The 15,071-nt window shown below is 39.5% G+C and overlaps 1 protein-coding gene across 1 annotated transcript; it reads right to left on the reverse strand.

The window, feature by feature from the left end:
* Positions 1–213: 213 nt before the first annotated feature.
* Positions 214–14,231, reverse strand: LOC135481709 (dynein axonemal heavy chain 2-like; the record flags this gene model as incomplete). Its single annotated transcript, XM_064761376.1, has 16 exons — positions 214–258; positions 684–899; positions 1,254–1,378; positions 2,349–2,514; positions 3,088–3,374; positions 5,429–5,570; positions 6,261–6,377; positions 7,272–7,482; positions 8,067–8,212; positions 8,975–9,107; positions 10,426–10,565; positions 11,880–12,040; positions 12,464–12,631; positions 13,052–13,201; positions 13,557–13,687; positions 14,146–14,231. Coding segments are annotated over 16 exons (2,424 nt in total), but the record flags the coding sequence as incomplete, so codon positions are not given.
* Between the last annotated feature and the right edge of the window lie 840 nt (positions 14,232–15,071).

Below are 15,071 nucleotides of genomic sequence, written 5' to 3' on the forward strand. Positions count from 1 at the left end.
CAAGACAAACAATGGTTAGAGACACAGACAGACTGCTGCAGATCTATCACCTTCAGACCCTGTCAACAAGACAACCAACCGTTAGAGACATAGTCTGACCGCTGAAGATCTATCACCTTCAGGCCCTGTCAACAAGACAAACAACGGTTAGAGACACAGACAGACTGCTGCAGACCTATCACCTTCAGGCTCTGTCAACAAGACAAACAATGGTTAGAGACACAGACAGGACTGCTGCAGATCTATCACCTTCAGGCCCTGTCAACAAGACAAACAACGGTTAGAGACACAGACAGACTGCTGCAGACCTATCACCTTCAGGCTCTGTCAACAAGACAAACAACGGTTAGAGACACAGACAGACCGCTGCAGATCTATCACCTTCAGGCCCTGTCAATGCCATACCCAATTCATAAATGACCTAAAATTTCGCCCACTAAAGTGCATTTTAGGGGCAAATAAATGGCACAAAACATTATTTTTTTGGTGCTGAAACTTAAATTTTCCAGTAGAATATCATCCCATGTTCCAAGCAAACCTCAAAACACCTTTCTAAAATTAATAGAGCTCTCAGAATCAGAAACAACGGTTAGAGAAACTCTCAGAAACTTAGTCACGGCCGAAATTTACGGTCTTTTAGGATATGTCCACAAAGACTAATCCTTCACAAGTACAACACTTACCTTGGTATACTCCATGTTCTTGATCCACTTAATGGCTTGCCCCTGAGGGTCAATCATCAGTGGCCAGCGGTTACCAGTGGTGACGATCACGCCGTTCTCTGTGGAAAAGCTGTCACTGGGCAGACCCTGGATGTTCCAGTCTCGCACCTGAGTGGGCTTAGCCATGAACTCACAGAAATTGAAGTTTGGTGCACACGGAACACCCAGTGCACGAACCTGCCACACAGGAAAATTGCATGTGATTGTTTATTTGGCGAAGAATATTTTCATTCTATATGGAACAACTGAATAAATTTATGTCTGGTGATGAAAAAGGCATGATTTTGATAAAGGGTCGTAATTTTACCGAAAATATCTACAGCATTTGCAAGTATCAGTAATACAGTAACCAATTAATGTATTTTCATACCCTGGGCACCCTAGATATTGATAACAGCGCAAGTTGTTTGATCATGTTTATTGAAAAACAGTTCTCCAGGCTTTTACCTTCTACCAGACATAAGCATTTTAGTTTAGATGAGCTGATTTTAGTGTTTGTTTTGAGTCATTTTCGTCTGGAGTTAAGCTCACCTCTTTCATCCACCTGTGCTGCACAATTTCATCCCTGTAGTTGGACAGGAAGGGTCCCATGTAGGAAAGGAAAGCTGCGGCGATCAAACAATCACCCACCAGGTATCCCATCCTCTCCTCCAGGTCCCTGTGAAGAAATTGCAGTAATTCATTATTTCTATGAAACTGAAATATTAGGATTTCCTCAGCGCATGATGAAATCAACATTTCAAATAGTATTATTGCTTATGATGGAAATTTATTTAACTTTTCTGAGTCACAAGTATACATCATTTTATCAGCAAATTTTCTCCTACACATATGATACACATGTACACCTGCTTCTTCTCATTTTTAAGACAACTGGTCTGCTCATTTTAGCCAATATACACTGTATATGTAATTCTAGCAGGAATGCTCACATGGTTAGACCATCTAATGAACAATGCATTCGTATCTTTAATTTTCCAATAGGCTGGTAAAGAAATGTAATATTCTACTTTCAACACTACTAATATCTGTTCAAAAGCTTAGAAGGATTAGGGTAAGTGATCAAACAAAGTAAGACGCACTTTTTTTTCTACACTGGGGACTGATATATGTGTATATAATGTTCTGTGCAAGATTTGTTTCATTCTTGTTGACATGAGGTGGCTTATCGCTTCAGTCTGTACTGTCATGACTGGTGGAAAGTGTGTGGAGATTTCTACCAAATGTCCTTCTTAATTACAGATAGATGATTCTCGTTCTCAAATTAACATTTTTCCTGTGCCACTCAAATAGATAAAAAATATATATAAAACTTATAATACCCTCTTTCTTCTAATTTTTAAGACATCTGGTCAGTTAATTTTAGCCAATATATATGTAATTTTAGCAGTAATATAGAGTTTATTTTTCCCCCATGATTAGACCATCTAATAACTAACATACTCATATCTTTACTTTTCCAAAAGGCTGGTGGAGAAATGCAACATTCTACTTTCAACAATAGTAAAATCTCTCCCCAGAAATAGAAGAATTAGCTAAGAGACAATTTCTGGTGGAAAAATAACTAACAATTAAAAGAACGTAACTGGTAAGACAAACTTGATAGGCTGTACATTTGATTTCATACCTGGACAGTTTCCTCCCAGCGAACTCTTTCCCCTGCCAGACCGGACACGAGCTTCCTCGCTCTCGTCAGCATCATTTCCGTGTGTTCAGCTTTCTTCTTCAGGTCCTCCTTCTGAGCCAGTTTCTCATCGTACTGAACTTTCAGCTCAGTCATCTTTGCCTCGACCTGATAAATCATCATGATGTCATTCAGTGAATGAGTTTATCAACCAGCATGCTAATCGATGAACAATTCAAATGATCAGTTTTAACACCAAGTTTTCATTCAATATGATGAACCATCACAAAGTCTGGAAAACTCCTTCAGAACATCCATCATCTTGTAGAAAATCAAAGAGTTATTACACTAACTCAATCTTGATATGCATGTTACCATGGTAAAGTTACATACCACGATTCCATTTCATGTGATGAATACAGATACGTACAGAACTGTGATCATGTTTTTTTTCAGTTTTTTTTCTTCTAACATTTACTATAAGATGAACAAAAGCAAGAAAAATGTGGAGCTAAATGAAAGATGTGTACATGAATGTCAGCAAAGTTTGCCTAACATTTTACACAAGTCACCTGTGATACAGTTGGACTGTTTTACCTTTAATAACAAAAGAGTGTTTGTGACGGACTGACAGTTAGACTTGGTTTAACCCTGGTCTTCCCACCGCATAATGCCTTCATAAATTAACCACAGAAATGATTGAGAGTTACGGACAGGTTACTGGTGTTGTGTGTGACTGACCTCAGCCAGCTTGGCCTTGGCCTCATTGAGGGCGTCCTGCTTCTCCTTGAGCTGACTCGTGGCTGCGTTCAGCCTCTGTCTCTTAGGCTCCACAACCCTGTAGATCCTCCCGTACACCTCCATGGCTCTCACCCACATGCAGAGCGACTTAGCGGCCAGGGAAACACGGCCGATGATCTCGGGCTGGAAGTCAGACTGGGCACAGTACTGACCAATCTTCTTGAGCACTCGGTCTGAGATGTTGTCCTTGTCAAAGTTCATCAGCTGCTTGATGAAGTTTTGGTCACCTGCGCAAAGACATCAAAAGTTTATTAGAGTGATTAATTGACTGATTGCCAGTGTATACATGCAGGTGAACTTTTCAAAACACATGGAAATGTATGACCATGATAGCTACAGTTTTCTGTTCTTTTGGATGTGTGTATGAACATTACACCTTTAGTACCATAATTCCTCAACCTATTGTATGTGTGTATGAACTTTACACCTTTGGTACCGTAATACCTCAACCTTTTGTATGAATGTATGAACTTTACACCTGCAGTACCATAATTCCTCAACATTTTCACATATTTTCGCAACTTTCAGTGCAATTTATGCACACTTGATTTTGAAGACAAAACTACATTGGTTGGATTGGCCATTTTCAGGGCTTCACAAAAAGTATAATTCATCAGTCTACACAGAATAATGCCTTCAAAATCTGCTTGAATAAACACCTTACACACATGCAACAAGGCTGCAGAATCACAGAATGTCTAAACAGGTATGAACACACATATGTGGACAGTCTATAATTTACTCTAAATGAAATGGTTTGTTGCCATGGGACATATATATATATATATATATTAGACCACTATAAATACTTATCTTAAAAATACTTAATGAATTATTTTCACACAGAAAAAATTTACAATCTTAACATACAATAATAGGAGAAGAGTGTAGATTACAATTTTCACAAAATTTGAAAGCCTTGATGTTCACCTTGAACAGCATACTCCAGAAAAAAATTACATCAAAAACTGTTTCCCCACCAGAAAAGAGGTACCTGCTCCAGCTGAAGTCCCCTGCTTCAGATGTGCACCACAGGGGCTTCAGAGGCGCTTCCAACGGGCTTAGAGCACTCCTCCTGAAGCATTCTGAGGCGCTTAACAAACTTGAACAATTTTTCAGCACCCATACAGCACAGTATGGGATGCTCCAGAGGCACTTTCCAAACTTAGACAATTTTTCTACTTCCATTCAGCCTGCAGGGGGAGAACTTCAAAGGCACTTCACAAACTTTTACTGCTAAGCAACCTAGCAGAAGGGGCTTCATAAACAGTCTACAAACATGACAAACTTGGGCAGTCTTTTAAGTGCAAAAGGTGTAGCCCTAAACTGATCCCTAGAATAGAGCTGATTTCTATGACAAAATCATTTAAACAATTATACTAACAGCACATATATATAACATTTCACTGTACCACTTGTCCCTGAAATGTGAACAAACCTGATAATCTTAAAATGAAGAAAACCATACTCCCTTTAAAATCTTGGGGCCCACTACCTGGACATGGGCAGTGTGAATATGCATGCGATAGAATAGCATCACGGAGCAACATCTCTGTTATCAACCAATCACTTAACATGGGTTTGAAACATGCACATTTCATGATGGTGACTTCTGCCATATTTGAAAAAAAATCTGACCAAAAGGTTCCAGAACTTGAAGACAAAAGTGGTAGTGAAAGAAATGGAAATTCAGAAGCAACACACTACTCCACAGGCGCTTATGTGTGCTCCACATGGGGTTCTTGTCTGCTCCAGACAGGCTTCCAGGGTGCTCCAGAGGGGTTTCTTGTGCGCTGCATAATGTTAGTTTGATGGCGCTCCTAAGGCACTTTGTGAAGCGCCCTAGAAGCACCATTAGCATGTTTTGGAGGCGCTTCTGGGGCACTTCCCTCTATCACAGTGAGGTGAGGTTTGGGGGGGGGGGGGCTTCAAAAATGCTCCTACTGAGGTGCTGTTGAAGTGGGAACTTCACAGGTACTTGATTAGGTCTTCACACAGGGCTTCAGAAACACTTCACAGATACTTCAGAGGCGCTCCTTTTGGAGCTGGGTTTGTTTAATTTTTCAAGAATTTTTTCACTGAAAAATTCCTTGAGAGACAATGTGATAATTACATATTTTTCCTCAGAAAATTTCAGAACTTTGCTCTATATATACAGCTATACCTTAAAGAAAGACTTGTGTTGGAACCACAGCACATTAGTGTGATCATTCATAAATGTGTAGTGACGTAAGCTACGTGTGCTCATAGTCTGGGTCACGCTAAAGACCCCACCCCTCACCTAGCTGTCTCTTGGCCTCTGCCCAGGTGGGCTCGTTGCCCCTCAGGATCATCACAGCGTCCATGACCTTCTCTACCAGGGCTGGGGGACGGCCGTACGACCGGATCTCTGTCATGTCCTTCTTGTTCAGTGATTCCAAAGCCTGATCATAGATTACACCAAAATTTGGAATTCGCATCAAAAACACCATAATACAAGACAACATCTACAAATAATTCTGCAAACTTATCAAAAATAACCAACTTTCTCACAATTATCAATGTTCCACCCTGAATACCTTTCAGTAAAACTGAATGAATGTGTAGATGACCTTTCTGAGGTATTAACTTGCAGATATTAGATAAGCATGTCACATGGTAATATGCACTATATGAGTACACAGTGACATCATGTTGTTGTTGTAGTTGGAGTGTCAAATCTTATGTCCATGGCAAGGCTTCAATCAGAAAATCTTGGACTTTTTTCATTGTTGTACCATTTTCACAATTAAAATGAAGAATTGCTTGCTAATTTGATTTAAAAAAAACTACTATATTGCACTGTAAGCTATATATACCTTCGTTTCCAATGTACATGCAAATCCAAGAAAACTTTGAACACATATGTACAACCACAAAATGTGAGCCAATTTCAACAGAAAATTAGTACTAAGCCATTTATGAGATGGCCTGCTATTGCTGATGTTTGGCCTGCCATTGCTGACGTAGTTTGGCCTGGTACTGCTGATGTTTGGCCCACTATTGTTGATGCTTGGCCTGCTATTGCTGACATTTGGCCTGCACTTGACTACTAACACAGACTGCAATTGTGAGTGGTCATGAGAGCTTAATACCTTCACGGCCTCCTCTAGGGCGGGCAGAGCCTCATTAAGGTCAGACTGAGCCAGATCAGCCATGTGCTGACATTTGCTCTCCTCCTCTGATATCCTTTCCCTCTTCTGAGCAACCGACTACAAAACAACAACAAGAGAAAACTGTGCTATCATCTGACTATAGTGTAAATGTTTACCCAAAGTTAGTCATCAAATGCCTCGTACAGGTACATATATACATGCATGGAAAGACAGGCAGATACCAGCCACAAAAGCAGTTTTTTTCAGTGGAATTTATGCATACAATTATTATGAAAATGATGCTAAAATGAGTAGTTTGTATGAGTTTTTTTCTCAAAAAACTCTGCGAATTATTTCTCCGCACTCCATAGTTCTCTCAGAAAGTTTCAAAATATTGGTTGCAGATGCGATTGAAAAGGTTGAAGAACTAGGTACATGGACATCATGCAAACTCACATGGCTCTTACAGTTATCCTTACCCAGCATTCAAGGAGTTACAAGGATAATTTGCCAACTATTCAAGGTCTACATCACTGAATTTCTCAATTAAAACACCTAAGAACTGAGACTTACACCCTGGTCGTGCACTTTATTTCTACTTTCAAGGTTTATTAAGGTTTTTCAGGTCCCATACATCAGGGAAAGAAGGGGTGGTGGTGGTGGGGGGGGGGGGGGTTGCAGGGGAGCAATATCTTTTCCTTTTCCATTGCGTTTTTACATACATGTGCCATACTTCAGGTTATTATTTATTTATTTATTTGTTGTACTCAAGAATATTTCACTTATACAACGACATTATCGTGGGAGGGTCCATGGGAAACCCATGACTATCCGCAGGTTGCTGCAAGACCTTCCCACGGCCTACGGCCGAAGAGGAGACCAGCATGAGCTGGACTTGAACTGATAGCGAGCACACTGGTAAGACGCTGCTGGGTCATTGCGCCACCTCGGCCACGGAACTCCTACATGCTTCAGGCAACACGCAGCATTTGCTGGGCAGTGTGTGCTCACCTTCTGTTGTTCATCTGCCTCTCTCTTCTGCTGTACGATCACCACCAGGTACTCTTCACACTGCTTCTGGAACTGAGCCACCTTGCCTTTAGCGTCCTCCAGTTCCACAGACATCTTCTCCACCTTCTCCCGCGTGTCATCGATCTTACTCAGGCCGTTCTTCAGCTTGTTGGCTGCGTCTCCAAGCTCCTTCTTCTTGGCATTCAACAGTCTGCAAACCAGTGAGTACAGAGCAATTAAGAAAGGTGTAGTGATATGTGAACAGGTCTAGGACAAGCATAATTCTAGTTACCACAGAATGGATTTTTTCTGGAGAAATAATTATCACTAAAGAACATTCCTTTGTTCACACAATTACAATGAACACTGAGCATAGTGCGAGTTTCCAGTTCGAACTTTTTTGACACTGAAGGTAAAAACAGTCAAATTGTACCATGTGACTTGTGAAAAATGTTAGACAACATTTGTTGACATTAATTTACCAATCACCTGTCTCACCATACAAATGACACCTCATTCCTTCAGCTGCTCAATTTTTTTCACTGTTCATCTTATAATACATGTGATACAAAATAAAAACACATCATTCCACAAGTTCAATGGAGCCATGATATTGTGCTGATTTGGCTTCCGGTTAACATCTAAGATCACACTATGTTTGTCCCTATAGTAAATGTGTTACAGGTTGTCACAAGATAACAGACTTCATACAATGTGTTTCTCTTATAACACGGTAGACAGATTTGTTCCCCAACATCAGTAATGAGGAAGATGTGTAATGATCAACACGTTTACTTTTTATAGCCTGTGACGAGCTCCAGATAGTTTGTGGGAGTAACATAGTTATGTCGTCTCATCTCTAGAAGCATCCTCTGGGAGAAATCCACAACAGACTTGTGCATGATTGCAAAAATCTTAGCCAGACTTGGCTTGACTTTGTCCTGTGGGAAATGAAAACAGAAATTCACTAACAGCACAAGACACACTTGTAATGTTAAACATTTCTACTTTATAATGAAAAAAATGCCTTCAGACTCAGTTATTATTATTATTAAATCCACATGTGACTGTGTATAGAACAGTATCTACTGTAAATGACCATAAATTTTGTCCAACACTAATTTGCCCATTTTCTGGATTTTGAGACTTCTATTTGATTTTAGAAAGGTGCTTTGAGGTTTGTCTGGAACATGATATTCCACTGAAAAGTTCCAGCACTAAAAATAATATTTTGTGACATCTATTTGCCTCTAAATAAGCACTTTTGTGGGAGATATTTTATGTCATTTAGGGTACATTTTATCTTGGACATAAAATAGATGACTTTTCACACAAACCCAATGCAGAGACATGTTACAAATATTACTGTTTAAATATGCTTAACTGGTATGGGTATTATCCTGTAATATTCTCCTTTGCTATTTACATAACAGATCCAAATAAATGCTGATCGATGGATCAAGAATTAACATCAATACAGCTAACCAGTCAGGAACCAGATAGGAAGGGTACTATCTAATTACAAGTAACATAAAATTTGGAAGATTAAATTATAAATATGTACTATCTAATTCACTCATACTAAGGTTGAGAAGATTAAACAGGAAGGAAAGTAGTCCACACCATGAAAATCATACAATGGTTTCTCAAGAACAGGTCAGGACAAATTAGACAAAGCTGGATTTGAACTCTGGCCTGCTCACCTGTTCCTCTCCACCAAATGTGACATCAGCCAGGTATTTGTCAGCAACCTCCAGAAGAGCGTCCAGCGGCCACTCTGTAAACCAGTCTATAGTGGTGCAGTTCACAAATGCTGGGTACATACGGATACGGTTTCTACCAAAACAAAATCAGAACACATTGTTATTTTCAGCACTGAAGTCAATCCAGTTTAAAATGTGGTATTATATAATCAAATTTGTGGAAGATGTGAACGCCCCTGCAATTTTGGTGGGGATAAAGGCATATTCACATTATCCTAAATCACCAAAATAAAAATCAGAAAACAACAACAACAGGTAAATCATACAAATAACAGAATAAGACAATACAAAAAGATGTATTTCCAGTTTCATTTTCAATCCATTTTTGGATTTTTTAGTGTCGGCTCGCCAGTAAAATATGTCAAATATTATCAATGCCTCCTAAGAGCATGTAGAAGCCAAGCTGAGAATCAGAGACAGACAGATGACAACTTTTGAAATACAGGCTAGTACTCTCCAGGACTTATCCAAAGATGTTGAAAACATTTCAACAATATTCTAGTATTCTACTAAAAAGAATTTAAGGGACAATTGGAGGCGTATTCTGCAAAAGTACTGGTTATGATTGTGCACCTAAATCACCTTAAAAATCACAGCTGTGTCAAATTGTTTTCATCAGAAAAGTAGCAAAAATATAATGAATTTCCGACTTTGAAATAACTCTCAAGAGACAGGTGAAAATAATGGCTTGAATGAGACTAGACCTCATGACACGGGGTGTCTATCCTCAACACTCTACCAACTGAGATACAATGTTCCTAATGGGAATGACTCCCAATGGGATCTGTTCAAGTTCTCTTCCATGCAATGATTGACCATTCACATCAGCACACAAGACCGTACTACCATAACGTACGATTTTTAATTTTCAACCCAGTCAGTGTTTTGTAAGCAACTGCCATCATCATGAGCACATACTTAATAGTTACTTCAGTGTCGGAAATTCAATATACATTGATGTATTTCTCTGCTCCTGATGATAATTGCGTTAAACATGCAACAAAAAACTTGCATGCCTTTTCAATTTAGTGCTGCCTCCATTGAATGCCAAGAAAAAGACACCAGACATACCACACCACTCGTAGTATAAGCAAAAGGCTAATATTGTTATTTATGTATCTGATTGGTTTTTTTACGCCGTACTCAAGAATATTTCACTTACATGACGGTGACCAGCCTTATGGTGGGAGGAAACCGGGCTGGGGAAAACCACGACCATCCACAGGTTGCTGTCAGACCCAATAAGCTAATAATGAACTCACATGATATTTCCATTTACACTCATGCCCCTCAAAAAACACAGAGTACTGTGGCAACTCAAACAAATGACACAAGGTGATGCTTGATTTCATGCTTCGGTTTTATTAAAACATTTATTTTCAGGAACTCACCTGAAGGGTTCGCCTACAGGACTCATGCACAGCACCACGTGGAGGTTTGCTCGCACACGCTCTATCAGGTAGGTGAAGATGCTCTGAGGTGATTCGTCAATGCCGTTTTTGCGTGCCTCATCACTCAGAGCATTACGTACCTGTACAGTCACACAGAATAAGTGACGGCTCAGTCACAATGTGTACACACAAGACAGGAGAGGGCCAGTCAGGGGAGACAACACAGTGAGAAAAACAAGGTTCTGGAAAGTTTCTCCTATTTCTTAATACACTTTTTTTTAACATCTGAGAAAACATGCTTTTCACTGATTCCCTCTTAATAAAATCCAGTAAAAAAAAGCAAAGCTTCACATTTGTTTTTTTGACAATTTAGGCCATTATTCATTCCAAAATGCACAGCGAACGATTCCACAATTTAAGCCATTTCTGATTTACGTCAAAATTTGAATTACAATTGAAATATTGTCCACCACATCAATGTTACCTTATGAATACAAATGTTTCTAAAATTCAACTTCAGCACCTAAAACTAAGCATTGTATATAGGAGAAAGTTTCTCGAACAGTTTTCCACTGTGAGTACATGCCAGTTCTCTCTGTATTGCAGCATGCTGTACATTTTGTGACTGCATGTATATTCAACACTGTGGACAGTATTGGTTAACAGGTTAAGTTATACTGTAAGTCTGACGTATTTCGAGGAGCACACGTCTTCAGATCTTACAGCATTTTTTCATTAGGCAGCTCGTATGTAGCTATCAGAAGGAGAGGATAATTAGAACAAGTATACATTCACACAAGTAGAAGTGCTCTGCAAACCAACAATAAAGACATTTTGGAACATTAGAATCACTTTACTTGTCCACCAAAAGCTAGATATTAACTGAAAAGGCCATCTATAAGTAAAGTATGCAAATTTCATACAGATTTCAAATATGGATTTTTTTTTCTATTTTTTTAAAGTTCTCTTTATCGTAAAAGCCAAAAAACACAAAAATTCTAACAAAACACTTTAGTCAATACAATGTGTGATTCTTGTTGTCTTAAACGACTTAAAAGTAAAGTTAAACTCCAATGAAAAAAAAGTAATTTAAAGCTCCTAGATTCAAAATGTTCAAGAGCAAATTACAGAATTACAGATTAAGCTCTTTCAGTTTTACTTATATGAACATGTATATTTTTAAATATGTCAAATATTACATATGCCTCCTTGATACAAGTAGAAGCCAAGCTGAGAATTAGAGACAGACAGGTGACAACTTTTTCTGGGTTAACAACAACGTACAGAAACGTCAGAAATTACCAACAGCGGAAAACAGCGAGCAGTGTTCATGTATATATAGTGGTTGAAAAGAACTTAAAAACTTTAGACCACAATTTCACAGCAAACAGCAGGAAATGACCTGGTGATTACAGGTAGAAGTGAGTACAGGGAGGAGGAGATCTAATTCTTACCTCCTCAAACTCATCGCTCTTGTAGAGGTTAGGGACCTCGCCGCTGCTCAGGATGTTGTTGATATCCTCCAGGAAGCCTTCCTCTACAACCTGGGTGTCGTTAAACAGGAACACTGTGGGCTTGTTCTCCACACCTGCCTGGTAATACAGCTTCTTCAGGTCTGTACAAGGAAAGTAGACGATTGACTGATTGATTGACTGGCTTGACCTGGTGACAATCTCAGACTATTTTTTATTTATTTATTTAATTGTTGTTTAGAGTAATACTCAAGAATTTTTCATGGTGGTCATTTTCCAAGACCCACAATCAGAGAGAAAGGAAGAATCCATTAATTCCCTGACCAAGGTGGGAATTGAACCCTTACCTTGTGTGTCCTAGTGATCGGAAGACAAGCAACCTCTTGACCATGACCCACTCTCAATCATCATTAAAAAAGAATACCAATTCTGTGCAGTGTAATTGCAATACAAGGTCTGCTTTCAACCAAACTTATCTGCCCTTCACATCAAACAATGTTTCCCCTGTATTTTATGGACACAGTTAAAAGCCACACTTTTGCATGACTGTGCTATGAAGGCCTTACCATCCCTGAACTCCTGCTTCCTGTAATGCTTGGTGATCTCCACCTGAAAGGTCGTGTACTCGCAGATGAAGGAGGCTAAGCGGGACAGGCTGGTTCTGCCGCTGCCCCCTATACCAATCAGCAACATGTTACCCCGAGGCTGACGGATCACACGGATCACCTTAGACACTGTAAACACAAGCACTTATTTCATAATAATAGTTTATTTTCAAGAAGCTACCAATGAACAATCCAACGTCTGTTTTCGCTGGATTCTAGGCTTTCCGAGCATGTCAATATGTCTTCAACAGCAAAAACTGCTGGGATAGTCCACAGTTTCCATTTTAAATGTTTATAACCTCCTCCAACATTCAAAAAAGATTTATTCTGCCCACCAAATGAATTATTTAAATTGTTGTGGCCTTATTTAACAATAATTATGTATGCCCAGGGTAAACAATCAAATTTTGGTAAGCTTAACTGATTAGCTATCCCAATAAACCCTATCAAACATTTTGCCCTAAGTCATGAAAACTGTAAGGTCATAAACAAATTCCACTATCCTCTGCCCCTTCCACGACCCACCCCCAAACAGGTAATGGATCTTACCATGTTCAATGGCATCCTTGAAGAGGACGAGGTCCATGTGCACCACGCCAGGGGTGTTGTTGTACTCCTGCAGGTATTCCAGCATCCTGGTTTTCAGCACCTCTATCTTGTTAATATCTTCATACACCAGGTCTTGCCCCATGTAGTCACCTGTCACACACACAAACAGTTACAGTATTATTGTCAGGTACCGGTATAAAGAGAGCAATGGTTGTCTGGGTAAAGCTTCCCTTTCTTGGTGTTTATTCTCAGTCAAAAAAGATTTGGGAATTACATGTACATGTAACTCCAATCTAGTTATCTTCATCATCATCTCAAAGACACCGTCTGCTTTCGGAACACCTTTTGATGAGAGGAGAACAGAAATTAGTAACCTATAAATTAGTCCTTGCATGTATGTGCATATCAGGCAAATTATGTTATTGTGGTCTCGTGAGGTGTTGAACATGGTTATTATAGCCATTGAATGATCATTTAATAAAGTACTTCCAGACGTGTAACTCACCGAAGATGGGGGGTTGTTTGTTGGGGCAGATGTTGTGATAGGTCTGGTCAAATGATGTGCCCAGTTTGTCCGTCAGAATGCCCACAAATGCCTCGCTATCCCGATCATCCACAAGACGGTCAGAAAACACCCTTTAAAGCACGAGACAAAATGGTCATGATGATTCTGAATGCCCAAAAGTAGCTCCTATGTTACAAAGTGCGCCCATAAAGACATGGTGCACCCAAAAAGACATGCAGAATGGTAGGCCAAAATTTGGTGGCAGAAATCTTCATGGATTCTAGAAGTTTTTAAGTCTGAAATATTTTCCATGCAACGAAATACCAATGTAAAGGAATATAAGGTACTTGTAGCTATTGCATTTTGCAATTTTTCAGCTGCTCAGTAGTTTGACCATGAAAGACTTCTATGTTGTAAAACTTCAACCAACATAGGGAACACTTTGAAAATGAAACATCGACTGACCAACCACCCATGAACAGTCACTTGCATGAATTCAATGTCAGCTGAAAAGAAATGAAAAGCAAGAGAAACATAAATATACCAAACCTGAGTAAGCCATGAACCTGAACATTATCAGCAAGGTTACCTGAAGCATTCATGGATCCAGAGCCTGGTCATGGCTTGCTTTGTGTCGTGGAAATCTTTGTGAGCTCTCAACAGACCCTGGAACACCTACACAAAGGAAGGAAAAGCCAGACTGGACATTAAAATCCTGATCGTGCCGACAGTGACTTCCCATGAGGGTACTAGAGAAAGGTGTCAATTATGACTCAGCACTGATTATTAACAAAAATTATTACACTTCCTGTAAATAAAAGGAACTGCCTAAAAGAACATTAAGACAGGATTACACTTTTGTTATAAAAGTAACACTTTTTTAAGCATTAAAGAAATATACTGAACTTCTGGAACTAATTTAGTTTGTGTGTCACGTGTCACTTGATTATGAGTGAGAGAGAGAGTGCTTAGGGTTTAACATCGTACTTAATTTTCAGCCATATGCCGACGACATAGTTCTTTGAGTGCACCTACGTGTAATGTGCCTCCCTGTTAAGGAAGGATTTCCACCGCTCTTGTATCCAGAGACGACTTGCCGGAGACAAGTAAGCAGCCCCTCCCAAGCCATTATACTGATACAGGTCAACCAGTCGTTGCACTATCCCCTTAATGCTGAATGTCAAGTGAGGAAGCTGCAACTTCCTCTGTTAACATCTTAGGTGTGACCCAACCCAGGACTGATCATGGATCTACTTCCCAGAAGCAGACGCTCTACCAACTCACTTGATCATGAGCCTGTCCAAATATTTCCCCTTAATGTAGATTCTAACATCTCAGGGGCTATAGTGGGTTAGGGTAAATTGTTTAAATTCAGTCCGCCAGGGTTAAATAATTTTGACAAACATGTGATCCGTTTCAAAAGTGACCACTGAGGAGACTGCATTTCTTACACTTTGCACATATGCTTGGTAGACTTTACCAATTCCAAATTTCCAGGCTTTTTCTCAAGTTTGT

This window comes from Liolophura sinensis, unplaced genomic scaffold, assembly GCF_032854445.1.
Source record: "Liolophura sinensis isolate JHLJ2023 unplaced genomic scaffold, CUHK_Ljap_v2 scaffold_618, whole genome shotgun sequence".
Lineage (NCBI taxonomy): Eukaryota > Metazoa > Mollusca > Polyplacophora > Chitonida > Chitonidae > Liolophura > Liolophura sinensis.